This window comes from Felis catus, chromosome D3 (genome assembly GCF_018350175.1).
Source record: "Felis catus isolate Fca126 chromosome D3, F.catus_Fca126_mat1.0, whole genome shotgun sequence".
Lineage (NCBI taxonomy): Eukaryota > Metazoa > Chordata > Mammalia > Carnivora > Felidae > Felis > Felis catus.
Window position 1 is genome coordinate 10,672,671 of NC_058379.1, and position 26,021 is coordinate 10,698,691.

Here is a 26,021-nt window from a genome sequence, read left to right on the forward strand (position 1 = left end):
ACCGGAAAAGGGGGAGTCGGCGGGGGCGGGGGGAGGAAATAGGGGCGTGCTTGACAAGTTGTAGGAGGCGGCCGAGAAGGCAAAGAAAAGGGAGCCCCTTGACCCCTTACCTTCCTTGGCCCCCGAGGCCCTCATTGTATCCGCCTCCGGGCTTGTAGCTATGTTGAAATCCTCCTGGAATTTCATCCTGGAAGTTGCAAGAGAGAAAAGACAAGGTTGGTCCCTGATCCCCAATCTCGTTCTCTACCCCAGAGGTCCTCTGCTGGTTGCAGGAGGCGTTAAGGACTCCCGGTCGTCACCACCACCGCGACCATTGTCGACATCACAGCAAAGACAGAGTGCAGTCGCTACTATAAGCCCTTCCCGTGTATTAACTCACCTCGCGATCCCAACAAATGTATCTGAGGTAGGTACTTACTATTGGCTCCATTATACAGTCCACTGAGACACAGAGAGGTCAAGCACTCGCCTAAGGCTGCACAGCATAGTAACTGTTACCATTTACCGAAAGCTAACTGCGACTAGGCATCGACAAAAAGACTTCACCTGTATTAGCTCATTTGACCCTCGGGACAAGTCCAAGAGGCAGGCGCTGTGACTGTCCCTATCTCCCAGATGAAAAGACACAAGTACAGAGAGGGTAAGCAACGGGGGCAAGATCACACAGCCAGTAAGCGACTGGCTCAGACGTTGAACCCAGGTCAGGCCAGCTTCAGAACCCGCTCTCTAAGGACTTGGAGCAGATCTCTGCCACTGACCGGTGGTGATGCCAACCAGGGGGAGAAAGGAGCACATCCACGGTCTGTGCCCGTGTCCCAGGAGCCCGGGATGGTAAAAGATCCCGGACCCACTTCTGCACCAGGGCCAGCCTGAGGACGCCTCCCCGCCTCGCCTGGGGCCCCCACGCTCTGCCCGGCCAGGAAGTCAGCTGATGCACAGGGAAAGAATGAATAAATGAGCTGGGGAGGCCGTGGGAGGGTTGGGGGGAGGGGGGCGCGGAGCTGGCCTGGCTGGTCAACGCAGGGGAAGCGGAATGGGTGGGGGCGCCCACCTGAGCTGGTCCCGCCCCAGGAGCAGCTGCCGGTACACCATCTGGATCTCAGCGTCGGGATTCAGCGGGTCACTCCAGTCCCCCAGGGTGACGGCCGAGTGCGTGCGGCTGCAGCCGGCAGCTGAGGGGAACACGGTGCCGTCAGCACTGCCTCCCGCCGCCCCTCCGGGAGCCCCCGTGGCAGACGGTCGCCAAGCGCAGACCCTTCTGCGTCTAAAATCACTCTTCCCGCCTCCTACTGCCTTCAAGTCCCACTGCCTCCCCCCCCCCCCCCAGCGTCCCCTCCCTCCAGCCTCCTCCCACAGGCCCGGCTCCAGCCACACAGGCCCTTCTCGACCCTTCAGCCCTCCCCGCGCCCCCTCCAGGCCTTTGCTCGGGCGCTTTGCTCTGCCTACGACCCTTCCTGACCCCATCCCAGTCTCTCCACCCTCACTGCTTATCGCCTACTCTTCTCAGGTCATGTCTCAACAGCACCTCCTCCAGGAAGCCCTCCTTGATCTCCAACCCTGCGGCCGGCTCAGAGGCAGTCTCTGGAGCCTCAAAAGCCTCATTTTGGTACTTATAAGACCGTGGGACATTTGTCTGGTTATCCACCGGTCTTCATTGAGAGCGAGCCTTGACCACCGGATGCTGGGCCCATAGAAGGTGCTTTACGAAATCTCTCACACGCCATGCGCCCTAGGTGCCGGTGGGCGTTCTAAGTGCTGAGAACACACAGTCCGCACAACAACCCTAGGAGGCAGGCACTGTTCCCCGCTGGAGGAGAGCGAGGCGCACAGAAAGGTTAAGTAACCCGCCGGGGGGGGGGGGGGGGGGGGGGCGGGGCACCCGCTGATTGACAGCTGGGGGGGCGGAACCTGACCCCGCCCCGCCCCCTCACCTGAGCGCTCGGCCTGCAGGCAGCAGGTCCAGCGCGAGCTGCGGAAGGCACCCGGGTGGCAGGCGGCCAGCTTGTCCGGGTTGGGGGCGCTGGCCTTGCGCAGGGCCGACAGCCACTGGTTGAGCTCGTTCACATTCTGCAGGGAGTCGGGGCGGGGGGGGGGGGCGGTCAGGGGTGGAGGGGGACCCAAGGGACACCCTCCGTCCCCATCCTTGCGGTGCCTCACCTTGCACTGGAGGTAGGTGGTCCGCAGTGCCCCGGCGCCGTCCTGCGCCATCACCTGCATCACGTGCGGCAGCTGAAAGGCGCCCTCGTCCACGCGCTCCACGGCGCGGATGTGCGACACCGGGATGGAGAAGCGCATCTGGGAGACAGGGCTGTGGCTGCAGGGTGGGCCCGGGTGCGGGGGGCCCAGGGGCAGCTTTCCTTTGGGGGCGTGCATCAGGGAATGGGAACGGGGACGGGGGTGGGGGGGGGGACACTCAAGCCTGCGTCTCTGTGCTCTGCGATCTGTGCGTGTGTGTCCGCGCTCTTGTGCCGCGAGTCCCCCCAGCCCTGCCCCATCGCTCTCTAGGTAAGCCACCACCTCGATGGGCATCAGTTCTCATCATCACCAGACGTCAGAGCAACCACCCGCACAGCAGCTGGGGCGTGCCTCCCGCACTCCAGCCTGTCAACTGCCACCAATGTCTGAGGCTGAGCCTGTGTGCAGATGAGGTCACTTGGCCCTCCCGAGGCCACTCAGCCAGTGGAGGCAGTTGGGAACCAGGCATTTGAACTCTGGAATCCATGCTTTGCGGACAAAGTAGGAAGGATACGCTTGCGCACCCTCTCCAGCGTTCGCCATCATTTATGGGCGTGCGGACAAGAAACGCGTCCCAGCACGGGCTCGAGCTGGTGCTGGACTTGAATGGCAACCCCGTGAGACCAGGGACGTTGGGCCTTGTGTACTGCTGTACTTCAGTGCCTGGAACGCTGTGTGGTATACAGTAGGCGCTCAGTAAATGTTTGATGAGTGGCTGAGTGAACGAATGTCGGCCCGTGCGTGCCTACACGGCCAGGCATGTGCCTCTGGGCGGGAACATCTCAGGGCGGTTAAGCATGGTCCGTGTCCCGTGCGTGTCCACGTCTGATGGGGAGCGTGTGCAGGTACAGGGCCTGTGCCTGTCCTGGGCCCACGCTGGCCCAAAGGCGTGAGCAGAGCCTGGCCTGAGAGCTTGACTTGCTAAGTCTTTGCCCCGTTCCTGGGCCTCAGTTTCCCCCTGCCTACAAAGAGGCAGCTCTGTGAGGGAGACCCCTCCACTGTGGGCTGGGGCCCCACCTGCCACTCAGGACTCCTGGAGTAGGAGAGAGTCTCCCCGCTGAGCCAGAAGTAACGCTTCTTGAAGGCAAAGCGTGGGGCCAGGCTGGCGGGTTCCTCCTTGCGCTTCAGCAGGTAACCTTCACGGACAATCACCGAGGGGGCCACCAGGGCCCTGGCTGGGCCCCCAGCCTCTGGGAAACGGGGAGGGGGGACAGTGAACCCCTCATATCCTGCCCTGCCAGTGCGCCCAGGAGCAGGATTCTCTGCTCCCCCGGGGAGGCAGGGGGATGAACGGGAGGAGGGGTGTCACTGAAGGTGGGGCGGGGAGCACAAAGTCGACCTGGAGGAGCCCTCCCCTGGAGCCCCACAGACAGTGGGGCAGGCAGCCAGCCGGGGTGGGGGTGGGGTGGGAGGGTGGGGGGCATGTCTTACGAAGTCAGTCCAGGGAGGGCCCAGGATCTAGCCGCCTGGGGAGCCCAGACACAAGAACCCTGCTATCTCACAACCAGGGCTCCGCCTTCTGACACGGTGCACCTGTGTGACTCACACCCAACTGTCTCTTGACGTGGGCCCCACGTTGTGATACAGACTTAACCCCAACTCTTGTGCCGAAACGTGTCCCATGCCCCATTTCACCCCACATCGAGGCCCAAATCCTTCCAGCTGCTTCTGAAGCCACACACAATCCACCCCCCCCCCACCTCTCCTTTGCTCCCCCTCGTTCATTCCTCTACATTGGCTCCTCACTGTTGCTCTCTGTCCCCCACCTCAGGGCCTTTGCACATGCGGTTCCCAGCCTGGAATACTCTTCCCGGGGATCTTCATGGCTTGCCCTCGGTCTTCCTTCGGGTCTTTGCTCTAATAGTACCCTAGTGGGGCCACTTCTGGTCATCCTACCTAAAAGTTCACCCTGCCACCCCCCACCCCAACATTTCCTTCCCTCCTTTGTCTTTTCTACTTACTCCCCAACACACTATGTTATTTGCTAACTCAAATTCTGTGGTCCCCGTTAGAATAAAACTTCCACGAGAGCAGGAATTTCTTGTCTCGTTCACTGCCGTTTCCCCGGCACCTGGAACGGCGTCCAGTAAGCGCTTAATAGATATTTTTTTGGTTGCGTGACACCACGTGATGGTATCCACCCACCACACTGGCCGCGGTGGCCTGGAGGACGGGGCCTGAGCTCTATCCGTCTCTGGGACCTGGCACAGAATGGGCCAGGGAGTGTTAGCTGACTGACGAGCTGACCCACCGGTCCACAGTCTCAGTGCCGGGGCGGGCAGGGGTCGAGCAAGGGGGGGTCCCAAGGGCCAAGTAGAGTGACAGGCCAGATGTGGCAGAAACAGAGGGACTCACCCTCCCCGTCCACATCCACCAGCTGGTCCAGGAAGTCTCTCACACGTGAGATGCTCTGCAGCAGGAAGGGGTGCAGGGGGGCCATCCATAATTCCTTGCCCTGGCCCAGCTGCTGGCCCAGGTTTCCGATGCTCTGCACAGCCTGGCACAAAGAAGCAGGGGATGCCAGGGCCAAGGTCACTTCAGGGGGAAGGGCCTTCCGTGGCCCCAGAATGGAGCGCCCAAGTCCTAACTCCCAAATCAGTGCTCAGTGAAAGGAGACTCATAGCAGCACCTGCTCTGAGTCATATCTACCCCTCCCTGGGGACAGATACGCACCCCCAGCACCCTTACACTGTTCCCTCCGGAGCTCAGTTCCCCCGCCCAGGACCGCCTGACCCCTATCATGCACACTTTGGAGCCCATCAGAACCTCAAAATCTGGGGCTCCTGGCTCGCTCAGTCAGAAAAGCGTGAGATCAAGCCCTGCATCAGGCTCTGCGCAGGGCGTGGAGACTGTTTGAGATTCTCTCTCTCCCTTTCCCTTTGCCCCTCCCCCACTCGTGCTTTCTCCCTCTCTCTCTAAGGACAAAAAAAAGGGCACGACTCTTCATCTTGGGGTTGTGAGTTCGAGCCCCCTGTTGGCTGTGGAGCTTGCTTAAATGAATAAGAGCTTTCAAAAAACCTAAAAAGGAAAAGAACTTCAAAACATGGCCACTTCGCGAATGATGGCCTAATTCATACTAAGGTGCATAGGACGACTAGCCTGCTTCCCACTTTCCTCCTGAAAGGGCAGAATTTCCGTTCCAAGAGAAGAAGTTGGATAATGGAATGAACGCCCTCACACTCAGGATGGAAGGCTAATGGGTGTTTCAGACAGGTTTCTCTGGGTCTCAAGCCATTTCAGCAGGTTTGGCCTTCCGGCTCCGTTCCTGTGCTTTGGGACTCCCTTTCCAGCACCTTGGCAAGAAGTAGCAGGGAGCGGCCGGTCTGGGGATCCGCATGCTGGTCCCGGAGGTCAAACAGCTTCGGGGTAAGGATTGCAGGGGCGAAGAATCGCAAGAAGAGAAAGCCACTTATGGCCAGGTACTTCACATCCTGCCAAGAGGAGCCGCAGGTGAGAAGAGCCCCCCCAAACCCACATCCCAGATGGGGAAACTGAGGCAAGGGAAAGTGGGATGGGAGATGGGCCGGGAGATCACACTGGTCCGCCAAGACGGCTTTTTCTCTCTGGACCTCAGCTTCCTCCCCTGGAAAGCAGAGGAACAATACCGATCCTCCACTGCAAGCCCCGTGCTAAGGGCCCAGCCCCGGGAAGGAAGCACCCTTCCGCTCACGGATGAGGAAGCAGACGTTCAGAGACTCCAAGTGACTTGCCCAAGGCCACGCAGCTGGGAGTGGCAGGGCCGAGATTTGAACCCAGGCAGGATCTGAACACGCAGCTCTCCATCACGCCCTCCGGCATTCGACCCCCCGTACTGTGCTGAGTGTCAGGACTAATCTCAACGACTGACAGTCCTAGGGGGTAGGTGCTATTATCCCCATTTTCTGGATGAGGAAGCGGAGGCTCAGGAGAGAACCCGGTCTGGCTGGCCCCTCTGTGTGAGTCCCGGGCCTGGTCCACCCGCAGACAAGGCTGGTTCCTCCAGCTCCAGTGGAGGGAAAGCAGAGAGAGGGCGTGCCTTTATCCTGGGTGCCTCTGGCTCTCCCCAGATCACTCCCCACCCACCTTTCACACTTGCCCAGCTGTATTTAGCCCAAAAATGTGCTCCGGTATTTATTTAGGGGTTGTATTCACACATGAGACAATACTCTCCCCGTCTCCTCTGCGCTGACGGTGAACCCTGCCTAAAGCTGGATGCCTGACCCTGCCCAGAAGGGGGGTCTCTGCCCCCAGCCCCGCTCCTCTGGACCCCTGAGCTGCCCCCGAGGCCACCACCCCCTCAACTGCCATATTTCAGGGTAAGTTTAGTCTTCGAGATCAGCTCTTTGACTTCCTCCTTTCTTAAGGTGGAACGGGTGTCAGGGTGGCAGAGAAAGGGGTTCCCCTGGGTTTCCATGACCCCATCCACCCTCATGGGCCTGAGGAAGTCCCTGCTCCGTGCCATGGCCTCCGCCCTTCCGTGGGAGCTAAGGACCGGGGGACACTTGGGTGTCACCGATACTGGGTTCCCCACAAGGGCCAGGCTGTCTGGCCTCCCGCTCCCCTTCCCTCCCCCCCATCACAGCTCTGTCCCACTTAGCACCTCCAGTCCAGGCGACAGCCTGGCAAAGTGGGGCGTAAATCAAGCGACATCCCAGTTTGGAGGCCGAGAGCTCACTCCTCAGCGGAGGCTGAGAGGAGAAGGAAGGGACCCCCGCTGGGAGACCAGAGGCCTAACTTTGAGTCCACCACCCTTGGCCAAGGCTCTTTAACCTCTCTGGGCCTCAGTTTCCCCATCTGTAAGCAGAGAGTGGGGAGAAGTATGGCTTAATCAAAGGCTCTTAACTCAAGCTCTAGGGACTGGGCCGTTACATCTCCAACATTTAGCAGGTCTTAGATTATTCGGCAGAGTGAACCCCCCGCCCCGCCCACATTTCCGGTACATCAGCGCTCCAATAAGAGCTGGCCTGATTTGATGTCATTTGTAAGTGAGGCCAACAGCCACCTTGGGAGGCACGCTGACCATTAAACCAGGAGAGCTCAAACTGGTAACCCACAGGCCAGGCCAGCTGCCAACGCGTAGTAATTGGCTCAAAGTTTTGTCATGTAGTTCTTGTTTTTAGGTGAACTGGAGTCAACGTTTTATTTTTTGGGGGGGGGGGTATCTTTGTATTTAATTTTTTTTAACGTTTATTTATTTTTGAGACAGGGAGAGACAGAGCATGAACGGGGGAGGGTCAGAGAGAGGGAGACACAGAATCGGAAGCAGGCTTCGGGCTCCGAGCTGTCAGCCCAGAGCCCGACGCGGGGCTCGAACTCACAGACCGCGAGATCATGACCTGAGCCGAAGTCGGCCGCCCAACCAGCTGAGCCACCCAGGTGCCCCAGAGTCAACGTTTTAAAAATGAGCGACCTCACATAAAATCCAGAATGTTGGCTTTAGAAAATAACCCCTGGGGCGCCTGGGTGGCTCAGTCGGTTGAGCGCTCGCTTTGGCTCAGGTCACGATCTCACGATCCAGGGGTTCGAGCCCCGCATCGGGCTCTGTGCTGACAGCTCGGAGCCTGGAGCCTGCTTTGGATCCTGGGCCTCCCTCTCGCTCTCTGCCCCGCCCCTGCTCGTGCTCTGTCTCTCTCTGTCTCAAAAATAAGATAAACATTAAAAAAAAAAAAAAAAAAGAAAAAAGGAAAGAAAGCAAACTCTGAAGAGCTGGCCATGCCGGGTCCCCATTCCCGCCTGGCAATAAGGGATTGAATTCTGCAGCTGCCCCCTGAAGACAAGCCGTGGGGGCTCCAGTTTGCCACAGTCCCTACGACGCCCTAGTGCCTGCCCCACACCTTGACTGCTTCGTTCATTGATCTCACCTTCCTGAGGCCTGCAGCGCTCGCAACTTTTATGTTAACATTGGCAAAGCACTAGCACATCCAGGGATTTATCTCTAGACCACGTGGGGCGTCTGCTACGAAGCACCTACTGTGTGCCGGCATGCCCTCTCTCTCTCTCCCTCTGACAGCTGAAGTTAAGAAGCACTTACTTTATGCCAGATTCTATTATTTGGTGGTTTCGAGCAGGTTCAGCAGCCAGACGCCTAGACAGGTGTCTATCCCAGCAACACCCCTTCCTAGCCATTTGACTGAATCTCTCTGGGCCTCTGTTTCCTCCTCTGCAAATGGGAGAATACTGGTACCCACCCCATGGGGTGGATAGGAAGGCGAGGTAAGGTAACGCGAGAGGAAGAGGAGGTCCCACCCAGGGTAAGGACTAGATATAGCATTCGCTGCTGCCATTATTATTATTATTATTATTATTATTATCATTATCATTATCATTATCACTGCCCCTGGATCCCAGACCCACAGACCCAGATTCTGTCCCCCCTCTGCCCCGCCTCTCTGTACGCCCCTGGACAAGCTACTGCCCCTCGCCAGCCTCAGTCTCCCCATCTGCTCCTTGGGAACGTGTGGCCCACCTCGTGCTCCGCCTGGGGGAAGCGCTTTTGCACGCGCCGGTGCAGCTGCCTGAAGGCGAGGCGCATGGCAGGCGGGCAGCGCCCCACGGAGCCCACAATGGCATCCACGATGGGCCCCAGGTAGCCCGTCAGCAGCCCCAGGCTGGCCTCCCTCACATGCTCCTCGGAGGGGGCGCCCTTGAAGGAGATTCTCCTGGGGAAACAGAGTGGCCGTGCCTCAGAGCCCAGCATCTGTCCGCTCAAAGCCCTCCGCCAGCCCCCACCGAGCTCAGAGCACCCTCCTTCCCCTCCCACCCCCATAACCTCCCCTCCCACCATTCGCACCCGGGTTCTTGTTGCTGCTTAAAAAACACGCTGAGCTCATTCCTGCCTCGGAGCCTTTGTACCTGCTGTTCCCTCTGCCTGGGACACTCTTGTGCACACGTTTAGCTTCAGCGTGCCCGCCTCAAAGAGGCCATCCCTTCCCCGTCACACGTCATCACACACCCCGGTTCGGTGCCTTGTCAGCGTGGACATGCCGGACACACGCTCCCACCTCAGGGCCTTTGCACGTGCTGTTCCCCCTGCCTGGGATACTCCCCCTCCGGATCTGTGCACGCCTCCTTCCCTCACCTCCTGCCAGTCTTTGCTGAAACGTCCCCTTCTCTGTGAGGCTTTCCCTGTGACCGCCCTAGGGAATATTGCAAGCCTCTCCCCTGCTCCCGGCACTTCCCATGACGCTCCCCTGCTCTGTCTTCCTCCATTCCACCGATCACCTTCAATAACCTTCTTTAGTTGATTATGCACCTCCCCCTAGAAGACGGACTTGCATCCACTTCCCCGCGGGGCATCAGCGTTCAGCCAGGGTCTGGCGCCTAGTAGGTTCTCAGCAGCTGTTTTTACCGAGGGGGTGATGGGACAGCACTTTTCCCCTTCCTTCTCGTCCCCACACAGTTGTAGGGTCCGTCTCGCCCACCTCAGAGCCGGGATCTGAACCCGGGGGCTCAGCTTCGGAGGCCTGCCCGCGACCACTACCCCTTCCAGCCGGAGGAGCTCGGTGCTCACGGCTGAGGCTCTCGGCCCGAATGCAGGGCTCCCCAGCGGCCGGGCCAGAGGGAGGGGGAGGCGGTCGGCACAGACCCAGGCGGACAAGGGGGCTGTCAGAGGGTCGAGGTTCACCCCTCGGGCTTCGCTCACCTGGTGCGACCCAGGTCTATCTTGCAAGGGTCCAGCTCGATGTATCTCTTCTCCTCAAAGACGCGGTTAATCACGGGCTTCAAGACCTCGTGCAGGTAAGGCATGCCCACGAGCTGAGGGCAGGGGGCGCCGCGTGGGGCAGGGGCTGAGGATGAGGCTAAGCCGTGCCCATGAGCCAGGGGCGGGGGGCAGCACGCGGGGAGAGGCTCAGAGGGAGACTGAGGCAGGCCCAAGAGCGCGGGTGGGGGGCGCTCTCCAGGTGCGACTCAGGGCAGGGCCAGGCACCAGCCACCAGCACCCCAGCTCAGCCAGCCCAGCTCCGGGGTCCCGGGAAGCACTGGAAAAGGAGTCCCCTCGAAGGAGCCGCCTCTAGGCCCTGCCAGGCCTCTTGCTCACCTTCATAAACTGTTCCATTGACTTGGATGCCAGGGAGTTGGAGCGGAAGAGGGTGTTGGGGTCGGCTGGGAGGGCAGAGGGAAGTGTCCGCTGGGATCGGGGGCTGGATCCACCCCACCCCACCCACCCAAGGAGGGAGTCATGACGTTCCCGCCTCAGGAACCAAGGAGAGCTGTAATATCAACTCCATGCACTCCAGGGGCCCAGAGTGGTTAGATGAGCTGCTTAAGGTCACACAGCTCAAGAGCGGCAAAACCGGGGCCCGAAGCAGGGACTGCGTCCCACTGGCTGGCGGTGCACAGTGTAGGGACCCCCCCCCCATCCACACACATAGGAGCCCCTGACCTCGGCCTGAGGCTCCCCGTCTCTCCCTCAGAGACCTTGTGCCGGCCCCTTCCTTGAGGAGTGACATCTGGGGCTCATGCAGGCAACTCACTGGTCCGGGTCACCTCGCGCCGAGTGAGATAGTCCAGAAAGGGCCCGGCCAGGCCCTGGCCAAGAAAGAGCTTCACCAGGTTGGTGGCAAGGTCCTGGCGGCAGTCTCCAGAGGTCAGCTCCTCCAGCACGGCCAGGGGACTAGCGGCATCCTCCTGGGCAGGGACAGGAGGCAGGAGAGGTGGCCCAGGGCCCCGAGGGCAAAAGAACCCAGGTAGGGATCTCCGAAGCAGGGAGAGGCCTTGGTGCCGGGCCCCGGGGGGACTGAGGCACCCACCTCTGCCGGCCCCCGCACAGCCTCCGTGAGCAGCTCCGTGAGCGGCCGGTAGTTGTGGGAGGGCAGGATGCGGTCCTCGATGAGGCGCACTTTCAGCCGCAGGGCACCCAGCTGCCCCCTGACCGGGGTCAGGCCACAGGGGTAAGAGCATCGGGCGGGTGTGCACAGGGGCAGATGGCCAGGATAGGAAGGGGTGAACACAGATATAAGGAGCACAGACATTAGCCAAACAAGGCAGATGTGGGCAGGTGCGAACCGATACTGACACGGAGAGACAGGAAGGGACGGGTACAGTCACGGGGCGCCTGGTGGCTCAGTGGGTTGAGCACCTGACCCTTGCGTTTGGCTCAGGTCATGAGCTCACGGGTTCGTGAGTTTGGACCAGCCCCACCCCCCTTTCAGGCTCTGCGCTGACCAGCCTGCTTGGGACTCTCCCTCTCCCCCTGCCCCTCCTCCCCCCCGCCTCCCCGCCTCAAAATGAATAAATACACTTAAAATTTTTTTAAATAAATGCAAATAAAAACAGCGTGGCCAGTCCACAGTGTACAAGAACAGAAGATGTGGACAGGTGTGGAGGGACCCAGGGTTCTGAGCGCACATCGACTGGTGGGGACTGACACGTTCACACGCAAACATGTGGATGGGTATACGGTGAACCCATCTGCACATACGAAACACGCATTGCGAGACAGACACTTGTTAAATGGGTGAACGAAGGGACGTGGTGGCGGCTTCTGGGCTGACCGGGGCACCCGTGAGGACGTGCCCGCAAGCTGAAGACAGCACTCAACACGAGCTCAGCCTACATTTACCCAGAATCCTCCTCGGCTCTGGGGAAGGGCAGGAGACGGAACCAGCCACGGGGAGGGTTCTGCTGCAGGACCGGTGGGGGAAACTCCACCTGCAGGGGGGACACACAGACCTTCAGCTGAGCCCTGCCCGCCGAGGCCCAGGCCCCACCCAGCCCTAGAAGGGCTCGGGCTGCCCACCCAAGGAGGGGAGGCACAGCCTGGCAGGGGCCACCTCCTCTCCCCTACCATACCCTATCAGCGCAACGGCAGCCACACTCCCTCCCCCAGTCCCAAATCATCAGCTCCTGCCAGGACCCTGAGGGCTTCCACGGGACACTTAATTTACAGTTGGGGAAACTGAGGCTTGGAGAGACGGGACGACTCGCCCGAGGTCACACAGCTGCCGGAGGCAACATATCTGGACAGAGAGCCTTTTCCACTCTGTCTGGGGACACAAATCACATCTGCCAAGAGGCTTAAAGACAGCCCGGGAGGCTCCCCGAGCCCCACCCCCTCTCTCTTAAAATATTATAAAGATATAATTTGCATCCCATACAAGTTGTCGGTCCACTCACGGAGCTGTGCAACCATCACCACTAATTTCAGAACATTTTCTATCAGCCCCCCCCCCGCCCCCGAAAGCCTGTACCCATAGGCTTAGATGTCCCTCCCCAGCTCCCACCCCAGCCCCGGCTCCTGTAACCACAAAGACTTTCTGTCTTTACACCGTCTCCTCCTCCGGACAGCTCACAGAAATGAAATCATAGAATCTGTGGGTTTATTGGCCTGGCTTCTTCCCCTTAGCATGTTTTCAAGATTCATCCACGAGGTCGCAGGGGCCAGTGTGCCCTTCCTTTTTATGGCTGAGCCCTAGTCCCTCGTAAGATACACCACATTTGATTTATTCATTCACCTGGGGATGGACGTTTGGGTTTTGCTTCCACACTTGGTTGTCATTAGCAAGCTTTTGTGTGGACAAATGCGTGCATTTCCCTTTGGTGCGCACCTAGAGGTGGAACCGCCGGGGCATGTGACAACTGTCTTTAACCGTTTGAGGACCGGCCAGACTCTTTTCCAAAGCAGCTGCACCGTTGACATTCCCCCCTCCAAGGCTGTGTGCAACCAAGCCTCCCTGTAACTTGCTCTAATCTCGTCTCCTTTGAAAAACTGTCAGCCCGGACTCTATCCGCACTACCACCGAGAGGCAGGGACAATCGCGCTCATTTCATAGATGCGCAAACTGAGGCTCCAAGAGAAAGACCTTGAGCCCAGGGCTTCCACGGGTAGGGGTTAAGGGCTGAGAGTGTGGTGTCAGAGAAACCTGGACTCAGGTCCCGGCCTCTGCCATTTCTTAGTCATATGGCCTGGGGAAAGCCACTCAACTTCTCTGAATGACCCTCGGTTTCCCCATCTATGAAATGGAGACAATAGTCCCCACCTCTTAGGGTGGCTGCTACCGGTACGGAAATTAGATTATGCTGGGGAAGTACTTACTTAGCACGCAGTCATCCTGGGTACTCTCACCCTAGAATGAGAATCTGGGCCTGCCCCGTGACCTTGGGCAGGTTCCCGCCCCTCGGAGAGCCTCAGTCTCCTCACCTGTACGATGGGGAGCTGGGACTCCATCGCTCGGGCCTGGCCAAGGAGCCAGTCGAGACAGCTTTCACATCTATCCTTCCAGATCCCAGGATGCGCAGCCCCTTCCCCTCCCCTTCCCTCTTGGAGGCAGAGGGAAGCCAGGGTGTCGGGGGGGGGGGGGGGGCGGGGGTTGCTTACCATGCCCAAGAAGTCGTTCTTGCCCACCATGTCCCAGTCCCAGAGTTCCACCCGCAGCGGGGCCGGGGCACCCGGCATCTCCTGAAGTTCCAGCACCTCATCCCAGTGTGGGAAGCGGGTCTTCTTAATGGTCTGGGGGAGGGGGAGTGAGGGAGGGCTGAGGAGGGCCCATCTTGAGGCCCACCCCTCCCTGGACCCACACCACCACTCACTGAAGTCTCCAAGCTCTGACTGCCCCAGAACACACGTGCAAACGGGTCAGAGGTGCCGGTGATATCTCGGGGGGCCAGGTCCCTGGAGACAAATGAGGAAAGGGGTGAGGGCCGCAGGACCCTCAAGGACAAACACCCAGGCTGGACCTTGGAAAAGGGGCTCAGGGTAGACCATTCAAATGCCTCTGGCTTGCAAGGCGATGAACTGCATCCTTGTAGGGACCCAGCAAGGAACACCCCCATCCTGCCCTTCCAAACCCTTCCTGTTGACCAGGGCTACCCTGCGCCCCTATTTTCCAGATGAGGAGATGGAGGCACCAAAAGGCCGCGTCCTGAACCACAAAGCCCAGGAGGTGAAGACGTCGCGGGAAGTGGGAAGGGAGCCTCAGTTTCCCTGGAGCCCCTGGATAGGAGACTGGATGCCAGGGTTCAAAGCCTGGCTCCGCCATTCACTGGCTGGGTGACACTGAGAAAAGTCACTTCACCTCCCTGAGCCTCACAGTCTCTTCATCTAGAAAATGGAAATAATGATAGACCAACCTCAGAGGGCCAAGGTCTAAATGACCTGAGTATATAAAAGGCTTAGCATAGCAGCTGGCAGGACGTGAGTGCTCAGCCCATTCATTCATTCACTCATTCATTCATTCATTCATTCAACAAATACTCATACCCACGCCTTGCCTGGGACCCAAGAAAAGGCATGGGGCAAGGATCGCCAGTCTCTGGTTGCCATGACAACCCCAAAGTCTCACCTCCGTCAGCTGCCCCAACCCCTCCTTACTGAGGTCCCCCAAATCCAGTGACAGCCCCCACCAGGGGCTGCTTGTTTCTTCCTGCTGTTCCTTTCCCACCCCTGCTTGGCATCCAGAGCCTTCCTTGGTCTCCTAGGAGCCGGCCCAGTTGCTAAGCGACAGCGATCAGTCCCTCTCCTGCTCGCAAGGATCCTGCACAGCCTTGTGGCTGGGGAGGAGGCCACTAGCACAAAGCAGATGAGGAGCCCCTGTCCCGTGTCCAGCCCTCTTGTCTGTCCTCTGCCACCCTGGTACTCCATCCAGACCCAGGGAGCCCCAGCTGGAGACAGAAATCTGGAGGTGGTGGGAGAGGCACAGAGAGGGCAAGAAGAGGCTTCAAGGTCACACAGCGAACTAGAAATGGAGATCGTCCCCGACCTGAGCGAGGAGCGGTCCAAGAGGGAGGGTTGTGGGAGTAAGATGTGAAAACAAGGCAGAAAGGCAAGAGGCGAGATGAGAGGGGAAAGGGGATGGTAGTATTTAAGGAAGCAAATGATGGGGGAGCTGAGGGAGAGAGAAGGGGATTGCAGGGTGACAAACAGCCAGGAGGGAGGATGGACATCCCATGAGCTGGTGCCCCTGGACAGGCATCTGTGGGTTTCGCCGGTCCCGCATCCGTCTTCTTTCTCCTGTTTCTTTGCGACAGGACCTCCCCTCTCTCGCTCCCAGCTCACGTCAGTTAGGTAGGCTGACCCCTCCACTCCAGGGATGGGTGCGGGACTCAGGCGTGACCAGTCGGAGTCCATGCCCTTGGTTCAGAGATAGGTACGTGCCCCAGATTTGGGCCAATAAAAACCAGTCCCAGGACATCGGCTGGAAATGACAGGAGAAAGTCAGTTCGACCTGCCAAACTGGTAGGAGGCCCTGGGACTTGCTGGCATCATCTTTGCTCGCCCACACCTGGAGAGAGACTCCCTGAGAACGAAGCTAACACAAAAGATAGCCGAGAAATCGCTGTCCGTGGATTCCTGTTGTCACTGTTTGAGCACCTGGATCCAGACATGCCTGAAGCCGCGCGTCATTAATCTAAACCAACCTGCTTAAGCTGGTATGAGTTGGGTATGTATCACTTACAATCCTATTAACGCACACCCTGCCCAGCCTGAGTACCTGGCCTTTGGTTGCGAGTCGCTGGGGACCCAGCAAGGATTTTGCTTGTGCTCTGACCCCAGGAACTTGCCAACCTGGCGACCCTGGGGCTGTCTGCCCACAAGGGATCCTGGTCGTGAGCCCAGAAGTACCCCAGGAGTGAGGTGGTCTCAAAAGCCAAGACGGCTGGGGGGAGTCTCCAGCAAATTCTTGCTCATTCTCAGACCAGTCCCACCCCATCCCCTATCACGACCGTACCTGGCCTGAAGCACGTGACATCGAAGACAACGGCCCCGCGCGTTCTCCAGCATCTGCACATCCAAGCAGACCTCACCCTGCACCTCTGCGTCCGGGTCCACACGGCTCAGGTTGATCCAGCTGTCAATTCCTGGAGGGCACAGGCGCTAACATTTATTAAGTACCTGCCAGGTTCTGGCATTGTATTAACTTAAAAATTCAATTAACATGAAACATAGGGGCGCCTGGGTGGCTCAGTCAGTTAAGCGTCCGACTTTGGCTCAGGTCATGATCTCGCGGTTCATGAGTTCGAGCCCCACACTGGGCTCTGTGCTGACGGCTTGGAGCCTAGAGCCTGCTTTGCATTCTGTGTCTCCCTCTCTCTCTCTCTGTTGCCCCCCCCCATCTTGTTCTCTGTCTCTGTCTCTCAAAAAAAAACATTAAAAAAAACCTCATGAAATATATATTAATAAGCTGTGGGCTTCTCATGTTCGCCTTCTGATGTAGGTACTGTAATTATCCACACTTCCAGACGAGGAAAGCGAGGCACAGTGAACGAAGAGCTTTGCCCATGATCTCACAACTGGTAAGGGACAGAGCTAGGATTTGAAGGCGAGCAGTAAAGTTCAATGCCACTAACCATGTACTATCACACTCTTCACCCTGGTATACGAAAGCCTCCGTCATTTAATCCCAACATACTCTCCCCTCCAAAAAATCTTGGGCATTCCTACCTCTCAGCCCCCCTCCAGGCAACTCCCTGCCGGAATCAGTCAAGTCAGTTTCAACCTCCCTCCCTGTCTCTCTTTTCTCTCAACGCTTTGAAGAGATCAGCTACCGACTTCTAGCTTCCCTTGTAGTTATTGGGAAGTCATTTCAGCCTGACAACTGATCTTGTGTAAATGGGCTACCTTTTCTCTTTAGTTTTAAGGACTATGTATTTGACGGTCTGCAATTTCACCACATATGTAGGTAAGGATGGTTTTGTGTGTGTGTGTGTGTGTGTGTGTGTGTGTGTGTGTGCGTGTGTGTGTTGTTGTTGTTGTTTTTCGTCCTGCTTAGTGCAGGTCATGCTATTGCTACTTACAGAATCATGTCCTTCCTTGCATTCTGGAAAATTCCAGGTCATCATTTTCATAGGACTTCAATTAAAATGGACGTTAGACCTTGTCTACAATTTTCTAGGTCTCTGAACTTCTCTTTTGTATTTTCCTTCTTGTTTCCCTGGGCTAAAGTCTCAATCATTTCTTCAGATCTCTCTTCCAGCTCACTAATTCTCTCTTCAGCTCTGGCTCTGTTGTTGAACTCGGCCACTCAGTTTTAAATTTCAATGACCACTCCTTATCTCCAAAACTTTGATCTAGTTCTTTTCCGATCAATTTTTTTAAATATTTATTTTATTTATTTTGAGAGAGAGAGCACAAGCAGGCAAGGGGCAGAGAGAGAGAGAGAGAATGAGAATCCCAAGCAGGCTCTGCAGAAGCAGCACAGAGCCCAACGTGGGGCTCAATCTCACAAACAGCGAGATCGTGACCTGAGCCAAAATCAAAAGCCAGACACTCAACCGACTGAGCCACCCAGGTGTCCCTATCTTTTTAATGTATTGCTTTCATTTATTATGATTATTGCTGGCCCTTCCTGGTGATTGCCTTTTTTCATTTATTTAAATATTTTATTCCTTTTCATTGTTGCTATTGTGTTTTTATTTTATTTTAGAGTGAAAGAGAGAGCACAAGTGGGGGAGAAGGACAGAGGGAGAGAGAGAGAGAGAGAGAGAGAGAGACCCAAGCAAGCTCCACACTCAGCTTGGAGCTTAACACAGGACTCAATCCCACAACCCTGGGATCATGACCTGAGCAGAAATCCAGAGCTGGACATTCAACCAGCCGAGGCACCCAGGTGCCCCTAAATATCTTATTCCTTTAAAAATTCTGTGTATCCTAATTGCAAAACCTAAAGCCCTTGTGGGTTCAAATCTGGTAGGTACTGTTTCTGCTGACACTTGCTCATGGTGGCCCACTGCCTTGTGTGTGTGGTGACCTCTGACTGCAACGTCATGTCTGTCTGAGCTCACTCTGGGACACTTTAAGGGCCTCAATCAAATGGGAACATTTCAGGGTCGGTCACATCTGCCGCATCCCTGGTCCAAGATTCAGCCTCTCTGTTGACTCTAGATGTGATGCCGACATTCACTTCCAGAGAAATCTTTCCTTACCACCTCCCTGCTTGTTGTTCCCCACTCCCTGTCAGGTTTTAGCTCCTGGTTGGGGTGGGGGAGAGTGGAGAATAGTGAGACTTTTTCCTTCTTTCAGGATGTCCCTATTATGCTGCAGGAGGATCCAGTGCCCCATGCTGCTAGAAATAAAAGTTCCACCGCACCTCTCTCTATCTTCACTGCTACCCCCAAATCCAGGATGCCATCAACTTCCTCTCGCTGGAGTACCGCAACAGACTCCTAATTGATCTCCCACATGTACTCCTGTCCCACTGGGATCCAATATCCACAAAGCAGCACAGAGATCTTGTGAAAATGTATCTAATCTCTCCCGTCACTCCACCCTCTGATAATATGGCTCCAGTCTCTTCACTGTCTTGCTCAAGGACCATCCGTGGCTCCCCAGTGCCCCCAGAAGAAAGTCTAGACTCTGGCCTGGCACCTTCAGCCCCCTCCAATCAAGACCCACCAAGTATTCCATCTGGCCCGGCCCCAGGAGAGAATCTATAGACACACCTTAGTGCCTTTGCCAAAGCACCTTTAAGAAATAACTCATTCCCGGGGTGCCTGGGTGGCTCAGTCGGTTAAATGTCTGACTTCGGCTCAGGTCGTGATCTCACAGTTCATGGGTTCCAGCCCCGTGTGGGGCTCTGTGCTGACAGCTGGGAGCCTGCTTCGGATTCTGTGTCTCCCTCTCTCTCTGCTCCTCCCCCACTCGTGCTCTGTCTCTCTCTCGAAAATAAATAAACATTAAAAACAAGAAATAACTCATTCCCCTTCATCCAGAAAAGCTTCCTTGACTACACTAGCCTTCACTGCCCTCTTATCCTCATCCACGGTCAAGCCGGTGATATTCCACATGCCTCCACCCCTACATTTCTGTCCTGTTTAAAAAATAAATAAATAAAAAGCACCCACATGCAGATGCATGGCCCGTTTCCCTTGCTTTTCTTGCCCCTTGTTCTGTGTGAATGTGTTTTGTGTTTCTATCTGGCCCATAAGCTCCTTGAAGCTTGGCCTCGTACTTCAATCATCTAGCGCCACCCTCTTGGGTGGATGTTTGGGGCACAGTGGGTACAGCTCAGCAGACAGGTTGAAAACACAGACTTTGGAAGCAGGCACAGCCTGAACTCAACTCCCACCGCTGCAACTTCTAGGAGGGGCAAGGGCCCTCCTCACCTCTCCAAACCTAATTTCCCAGCAGCCATATATTCGAGATCATTCTAGTGCACACTTCACTTGGTATTGTGAGGACTAAATACAATGTTCTTAGCATCATGCCTGGCACATAGTACACCCTCAATTAATAGGAGCCGTGATTATGATGATTAGCACATAGGTTTTCAACGAATCCCCACTGATGAAAAAAAGACATTATTCAATTATTGATATTGAGACAATTAGTAGTCGCCTAGATAAAAAGTCATAAAGCTCAATCCCTCTCCATACCTTGAATCTGGGTAAGTTCCAAATAGATCAAAGACTTGAATGTAAAAAAGGAAAACAAATTGCTGCTAGAAAGGATCATGTAAAAAATATTATCTAACCTTAGATTTGGGAAGGCCTTTTTAGGGGTCACAGAAAATCAAGGGCCAAAAAAAAAAAAAAAAAAAAAGACGAAGTTAACTAGAGAAAAAGAAACACATTTTATAGATAGATAGAAATGATAAGCAAAAAGATAAGTGACAAAGGGAGAAACACATGTTTGCAGCTACTATGGCAAAGAGTTAAATTTGCCTCATATGTAAAGAGCTCCTACACATCAATAAGAAAAACCAAACAACCCAGTGTGGGGCAGGGGGGACATGCACATACAATATAAATAAATGACAAACAAAAAAGGAAATAAAGTGACTCTTAAATATGTAAAGAGGCTTTCAGTCTCAATCATAGAGAACTACAAAATAACCTACGTGAAGAGGAAATTTTTTCACCTATCAGATACAAGACCAGAAGTTTGGTAATTGTTGGCCAAGGTACAGGGTGGGCAACTTGTTACCTCCTCCACAGAAGGTAACTTAGCAATAACTCTCAGATGTGCTCATGGGGGTACTCTAGGACCCAGCAAATGCACTTCTAGGAATTCATCAGACTGATTGACACAACTCGCGCGTGGGTGAAGTCGTCTTTGTACGAGGCTGCTCCTAGCGGCATCGTTTGAACTAGGGAGAGATACTGAACAACCCAAGTGCCAACCAACAAGGAACCAGCCAAAGAAATGATGGTGCGTCCACACAACAGAGGGCCGTGAAGTCAAAGACCAAAGAATGTGGAAGCTCTTAGGGCACCAATACGGAAAGATCTCCCAGGTACGTGGTGAATGAAAGGCAAAATACGGTACAGTGAAAATAACAGAAGACCACTCCTGTGAGCAGAGAACAAAACACACACAGTGCGGGCTCAGGAGCCCAAGACTGGCCAATGTCGGTTCAAATCCTGGACGTCCCACTGAATAACTCTGTGATCCTGGGCAAGCCCCATAACCAATCCCCTGTGCCTCAGTAGTCCACCTACGGAGTGGGCACAAGAAGAGTACCTACCTCACGGGGTTATTGCAATAGTTAAATGAGCTGATTCCTGTAAGAGCGCTTGGAAAGTGTTCAGCACACAGCACTCAATAAATAAACTAAATTAAATTAAAAAAAAAATCATCAACTGAGATAACTTTCCACTGAAGGCCCCGTGCCTCCCTGCACCTCTGGCTACGCGCTTGCAAATACCCCCCCACCCCCGCCCCGCCAAGGCACGACCACCCCTAGGCCCTCCGCCCGGCTGAAGCCCGCTGCCCTCGCCCACCTCGGGGGTCAGCCGCAATCGCGTCCCTGCTCAGCGAGATCTTGCCGATGACGTCATCATGCCTGTGGCGAGGTAGGCAAGGTGAGGGTCCGCGTCATCAGGTCGCGGGCCCAGGCATCGAGGGCTGGCGGGTGGGTACGTTGCTTCGGGGCGGCCCACCCTCCCTCCGGTACCCGGGCCTCGGTCCCCAGCACACACACCCCACCGTGTCCTCGTCCAGCACGTAGAAGGCCAGATGGTGGAAATCCAGGGGCAGGTGGATGGTGTATTCCTCTCCCCAGAAGGGGCTCAGGCTCCTCCACACGGTCGCTGTCCTGCAACAGAGGGCACAGGGGCTGGGGACCCGTGGGCCACATGGGTGGCAGACGCCTGGGGACCCAAACACACACACACACACACACACACACACACACACACAAGGGTACACACTAAAAGAGATACAGATCACCAAGGAAGCCTGAGACACATCCCCACATACACAGATACACATGTGCATCCTCAAGATTTTCTAGAAAGACACATCCTTGTGTTCCTACATACAGACACATGCAGATACACACGCAGGAACGCAGACACGTTCACACAGATGCCCAGACACACACTCACACATGGGCGGTGAGAGAGGGCAGAGACACGCACGCGGAACCCCACAAAGGTGACGACACGCGCAATTCCACTCGTTCACTCGTGCGTTCGCTCCACAAACACCCTGTGTGTCAAGCCTCGGGGGCTGCGGAGAATCAGAGGGAGAGATGCCAAGGTTCCTGCCCCCACAGAGCCCCCTTCAGTGGACGGGTGCTCTCTCCTGAGCTCTTATGACACAGTGAGAGAAGTCCCGTGATCGGGGTTGGCTCAGGGGCGCCTGGCTGGGTTTGGGGGGTGTGGACACAAGAGTCAGAAAAGGCTTCCTGCAGGAGCTAGTCAGGCAAAAAGGGGGAAGAGAAGAGGAGGACAAGATGGCTGAGACAGCACGTGCAAAAGCCCTGAGGCAGGGATGAGCTCGGTGAGACCGAGGAACAGGAAGGTGCTGGACCGGAATCAGGGAAGAGTGAGGGGCCAAGAGACCACGAAGTCAGCAGGGGCCAGAGCACTCAGGGAGCAAGAGGGGAGCCCCAGGAGGGTTAGGGACCAAGACAAGCCCAGAAACAGACCCGCACATGGAACATCTTGCCCCTGACCCCCCTGCAGAAGCACTTCCCTTTACCCAGCAGGGAACAGAGAGGCTACTTTGCCCAGTGAAGACACATCCGAATCGACGGCTGCAAGAGTTGGTCGCACGCCTGCCGCTCCTTCCTTCCCTTTCCCCACACCCCTCCCCAGCAAAGAGCGTGAACACGCACACACGCACGCACACGCAGATGCACGCTCTGCCCTCGGCTCCAGGCCAGGGCACCGCCATCAGAGGGACCCTTCTTCCCAAACACCCTCGTCCCCCTGCCCGGGGCCTTTTCCCGGCTGGAAGTCCCTCTTCAGAGCCCAGGGACGGGGAGACAGCAGCCTGGGGTCACACGGAAAATCTGCGTGTGGGTCTGGGGGCAGCATCACAGCATGTGGTGAGGGGGCAGCACGAGCAGAGAGAGAACAATGGGGGGAGGTCAGCTGGGGTGCCGCAGGCTGACCCTCCTCCGCGCGGGCTCCCCGCCCCCAGCTCCCAGCCCATCTGGACCGGAACTGACACCAGAAGCATCCTGAATCCTGCCGTCTCCATAGGAACCCCGGCCTCAGCCACCCACCCGGGCCTGCAGGGGCTGAGAGATGTCCCTCGGCCTGTGGGGGTGGGAGCCAACCATGGCCCAGCCCCCATGTCCCTCCACCCGCACCCAAAACTCACCTGCATCCAACACCCTCACATCCTCACAAATGTTCACAACGGCGCCCGTGTACCCAAACAGACGGGCACCGGTGCTCACGGGTATATGCAGGGCAGCCCCCAACCCCCCCACACCCCCAGGGACATGTACGTGTGGCCACAGGCATTTATGTCCAGCCCTCCAACACCCCCATGCACACTCACAAGCAGGCCCAGCTAGGCATGCACACACACACACACACACACACACACACACACACTGGTGCCCGCAGCACCCAGCAGGCCTGGAACCAGCCAGCCCGGCCAAGCGTGAGATGCCCGCCTCCGGGGAGGCCACAATGGGAGGCACAGGCCGCCAGCCGCTGAGTCAGCCCCGGGACACCGGCATGGACATCATCAGGTCCAGGGGGAAGGTGTCGGCCCGTCGGTGGGGCAGGACAGGGAGGGGAGCTGTCTGTCCCCAGAGGGGCCCAAGCACAAAGCATCCTCCGTCAGCCCCGCGTGTCCGCCCTCGGGGTAAGCACTGCCCTCCCCCAGCTCCTGTTCAACGTGACCTCTTGTGCCTGGACTCCCCAGGTCTAGAAGGAGTTCCTCCTCCGTCCCCTGCCCTGTGGCTCCCTCCCCGGGTCTGGCCCCTCCACTCCTCACCTGGCCACCACCTCGTCATCCACCTTCACGAGGCAGTAGGGGTCACTGCTCCCAGACCTGCAGGAGAAGGGGGTTTGGGAAGGAGGTTGAGAGGGCAGCCATGAGCGAGGGTCCCGATCCACCTTCATTATACATGCAGAGGGCAGCAACTGCCGGCCACAGAGGGGAGGGGACTGGCCCAGAGAGGAGAGGGTCACACGGCAGGTCCAGCTAAGAAGGCAGGGGCCCGGCAGGCGATGTCCTGGGTGCACAGCCTACCCGCTGCATGCCTGAGTCACCATGCACGGGCTCTCTGGGCTTCCACTCACAGAAACAGAACACTGAGGCATGAGGCCAGAAAGTTCCCAGCGCTGATCTCAGGAGGCCCGGAGCTGTGTATGGGCTGGTGGGGCGGGGGGGGGGGGGGGCATCCGGGCTTTACCTCCCGCTAGCTGCGGAACCCCACGGGTGCTGCTTTTTCCACTCTCTAATGTTAACACACACCTCCTGGGGCAGTTGGAGGGACGAAAGGAGATAATGCGCGGTGAGATGCATCACGGGCTGACCCCAGAGCTCTCCCCCAGGAGCCTTAACGCCACCCTCTGGGGGAGGCACTGCCCTCCCCAGCTTTTCATTTCCACGAGGCTTACGCTGGGGAGAGGACTCCCAACACTCAGCCTTCAGTGGGGATGGACCTCTGCTGGCATAGACCAGGGCACCCAGATCTCAAAGCTCAACCGATAGCACAGATATGCTGCAGCCCCTTGAGTTGCCATGAGCCAACCAACACCCGCTCTATCCCCCCTTCATAATAGGAGTTACCAGCCACATCCCAAGCTGTCCACTAGGGCCCTCATCTCCCCTCTGTCTCATTGCACAGGACTCCTTTGCCTTCCACCAAGCTCAGTCCGACCTCAGGGCCTTTGCACTTGCTGTTGATGTCTGCTTAAGACACTCTGTCCCCGATCTGGCCATGGCTGGCTCTGTCCTGTCATTTAAACCTCCACCCCAAAGTCCCTGATCACCTCTGTCCTTTGTAAAATTGATCTCCGATCCCTCTGAGCCCCTGAAGGCATCTTGCTCCCCCGTTTCTCTATTTAGTATCTGTCCCCCGCCAAACTTCTGAACTGTGAGCTCTTTGGAGGAGGACCTGTATCCTCTTTCCCACAATCCTCCGCCTGAGTCAGGATTCAAACCCGCGTCGATGGGGCTCAGCACACATGCTCTTAACCAATGTCACCTCCACCCCACCTCACAATCCTTCCCCCAGGTGGCCCCCTCTCTTGATGTCCCAGCCCCCACCCTGTCTCCCTGCCACCCCCAACCAGCTCAGCACGTCGCTAATCCACAAATACCACAGGGTTTCAGAGAAGGGGATGTTGGCCACCAGGAGCCAACCTGAGCCTTATCTGCTGGATGAATCCTTCCCTGTGCCTCAGTTTCCTCTCTGGACTCCTTCTCTTAACTCCCTCTGTGTGGGTGCTCCAGTGCCTCCATTTCCCTATCTGGCCTCTACCCCTGAACACCTCAGATTGGGTGGTGGCCTGTGTCCTGGCATTCTTTTCTGGGTTCTACTTCCAAACCCCCTTCCGAGCAGCACCCCAGGCCTCAGTCTCCCCTTCTGAATCTATCTCAAAGCCACTGGGTTCGAGCCTCAGTTTCCTGACCTGGTTCTACCGCCCTGGATGCCTGTGGCTGGGTTAATCCCTGTATCTCAGTTCTCTCCCTGGGTTCTCTATCCTCGAGCTTCTTTTAAGTGGAGTCCCCTTCCTCAGTTTCCCCAACTGCAGACTTGGAGGAAGATTGGCTGGGATCCCAGGAGCAAAGAGCTGGGAGACACGCCCCCTTCTGTCAACGAGACATGACCCTGGGGCCCCTCCTGGGAGCCAGGCTCGCACGTCAGCTCCACAGCTCTGACGCACAAGGGCCTTATCAGGCTCCCATCAGGTAGGAGGCGGCAGTGGCAGGAGGCTGCCCCTCGACCCTCAATCTCTCCAGACCCTTGGCCTCTCCCGTGGCCCCTGCCCCGACCCAAGTGTGGGAAAGAAGTCCTCTCAGCCATTGCCTGCCCAGTTTGGTTTATACATTGGGAGCGGTCAGGGCTTAGATCCCAGCTGTGTGACCTGGGGCAAGAGACTTTGCCTCTCTGGACCTCAGTTTCCCCATTTATAAATGGAATTGCCAACAGGACCTACAGAAAATGTTAAGTGCAGGACCTGGCCCGGAGGAAGCCTTATAGTTGCTATCACTAATAATGGTAACACCCAAGGGCGCCTCGCGGCTCAGTCCGTTGGGCGGTTGAGCGTCCGATTTCGGCTCAGGTCACGATCTCGCGGTTCGTGGGTTCGAGCCCCGCGTTGGGCTCTGTGCTGACAGCTCAGAGCCTGGAGCCTGTTTCGGATTCTGTGTCTCCCTCTCTTTGACCCTTCCCCGTTCATGCTCTGTCTCTCTCTGTCTCAAAAATAAATAAAAAACGTTAAAAAAATTAAAAAAAAAAAAAAAGAAGAAAAGACAAGAGAGGCAGGAAGGCTAGATTAAAAAAATAATAGTAATAATAATAGTAATACTCAAGAATTATCAGTTGAGACCTCTCCAGAGTCAGGTTGCACACTGCCCTCAAACTTGACGAGGCTTCAGGAAGAGTCTGGGCCCTTTCTCTTAGAGACGAGAGAAAACACATCCCACCTGAGTCTCCATGGGCTTGGAGATCCCA

General features: G+C 56.7%; 1 protein-coding gene across 5 annotated transcripts in view; it reads right to left on the reverse strand.

The window, feature by feature from the left end:
• RASAL1 (RAS protein activator like 1) overlaps positions 1 to 26,021 on the reverse strand; it is a 30,359-nt gene that overhangs the window by 1,253 nt on the left and 3,085 nt on the right. For 2 of the 5 annotated variants that reach the window (XM_045041358.1, XM_023241441.2), the window contains 19 exons: positions 23,330 to 23,386; positions 21,072 to 21,185; positions 20,872 to 20,933; positions 15,882 to 16,011; positions 13,744 to 13,825; positions 13,532 to 13,663; positions 11,777 to 11,865; positions 10,965 to 11,082; positions 10,689 to 10,842; positions 10,253 to 10,317; positions 9,857 to 9,969; positions 8,681 to 8,873; positions 5,529 to 5,666; positions 4,591 to 4,732; positions 3,253 to 3,425; positions 2,158 to 2,295; positions 1,932 to 2,067; positions 1,052 to 1,172; positions 111 to 187 (listed from right to left, as the gene is read on the reverse strand). In XM_045041358.1, coding sequence (XP_044897293.1) covers positions 111 to 187; positions 1,052 to 1,172; positions 1,932 to 2,067; positions 2,158 to 2,295; positions 3,253 to 3,425; positions 4,591 to 4,732; positions 5,529 to 5,666; positions 8,681 to 8,873; positions 9,857 to 9,969; positions 10,253 to 10,317; positions 10,689 to 10,842; positions 10,965 to 11,082; positions 11,777 to 11,865; positions 13,532 to 13,663; positions 13,744 to 13,825; positions 15,882 to 16,011; positions 20,872 to 20,933; positions 21,072 to 21,185; positions 23,330 to 23,386 — 2,234 coding nt within the window. The other 3 variants (XM_023241440.2, XM_045041359.1, XM_023241442.2) reach the window with 3 other exon arrangements.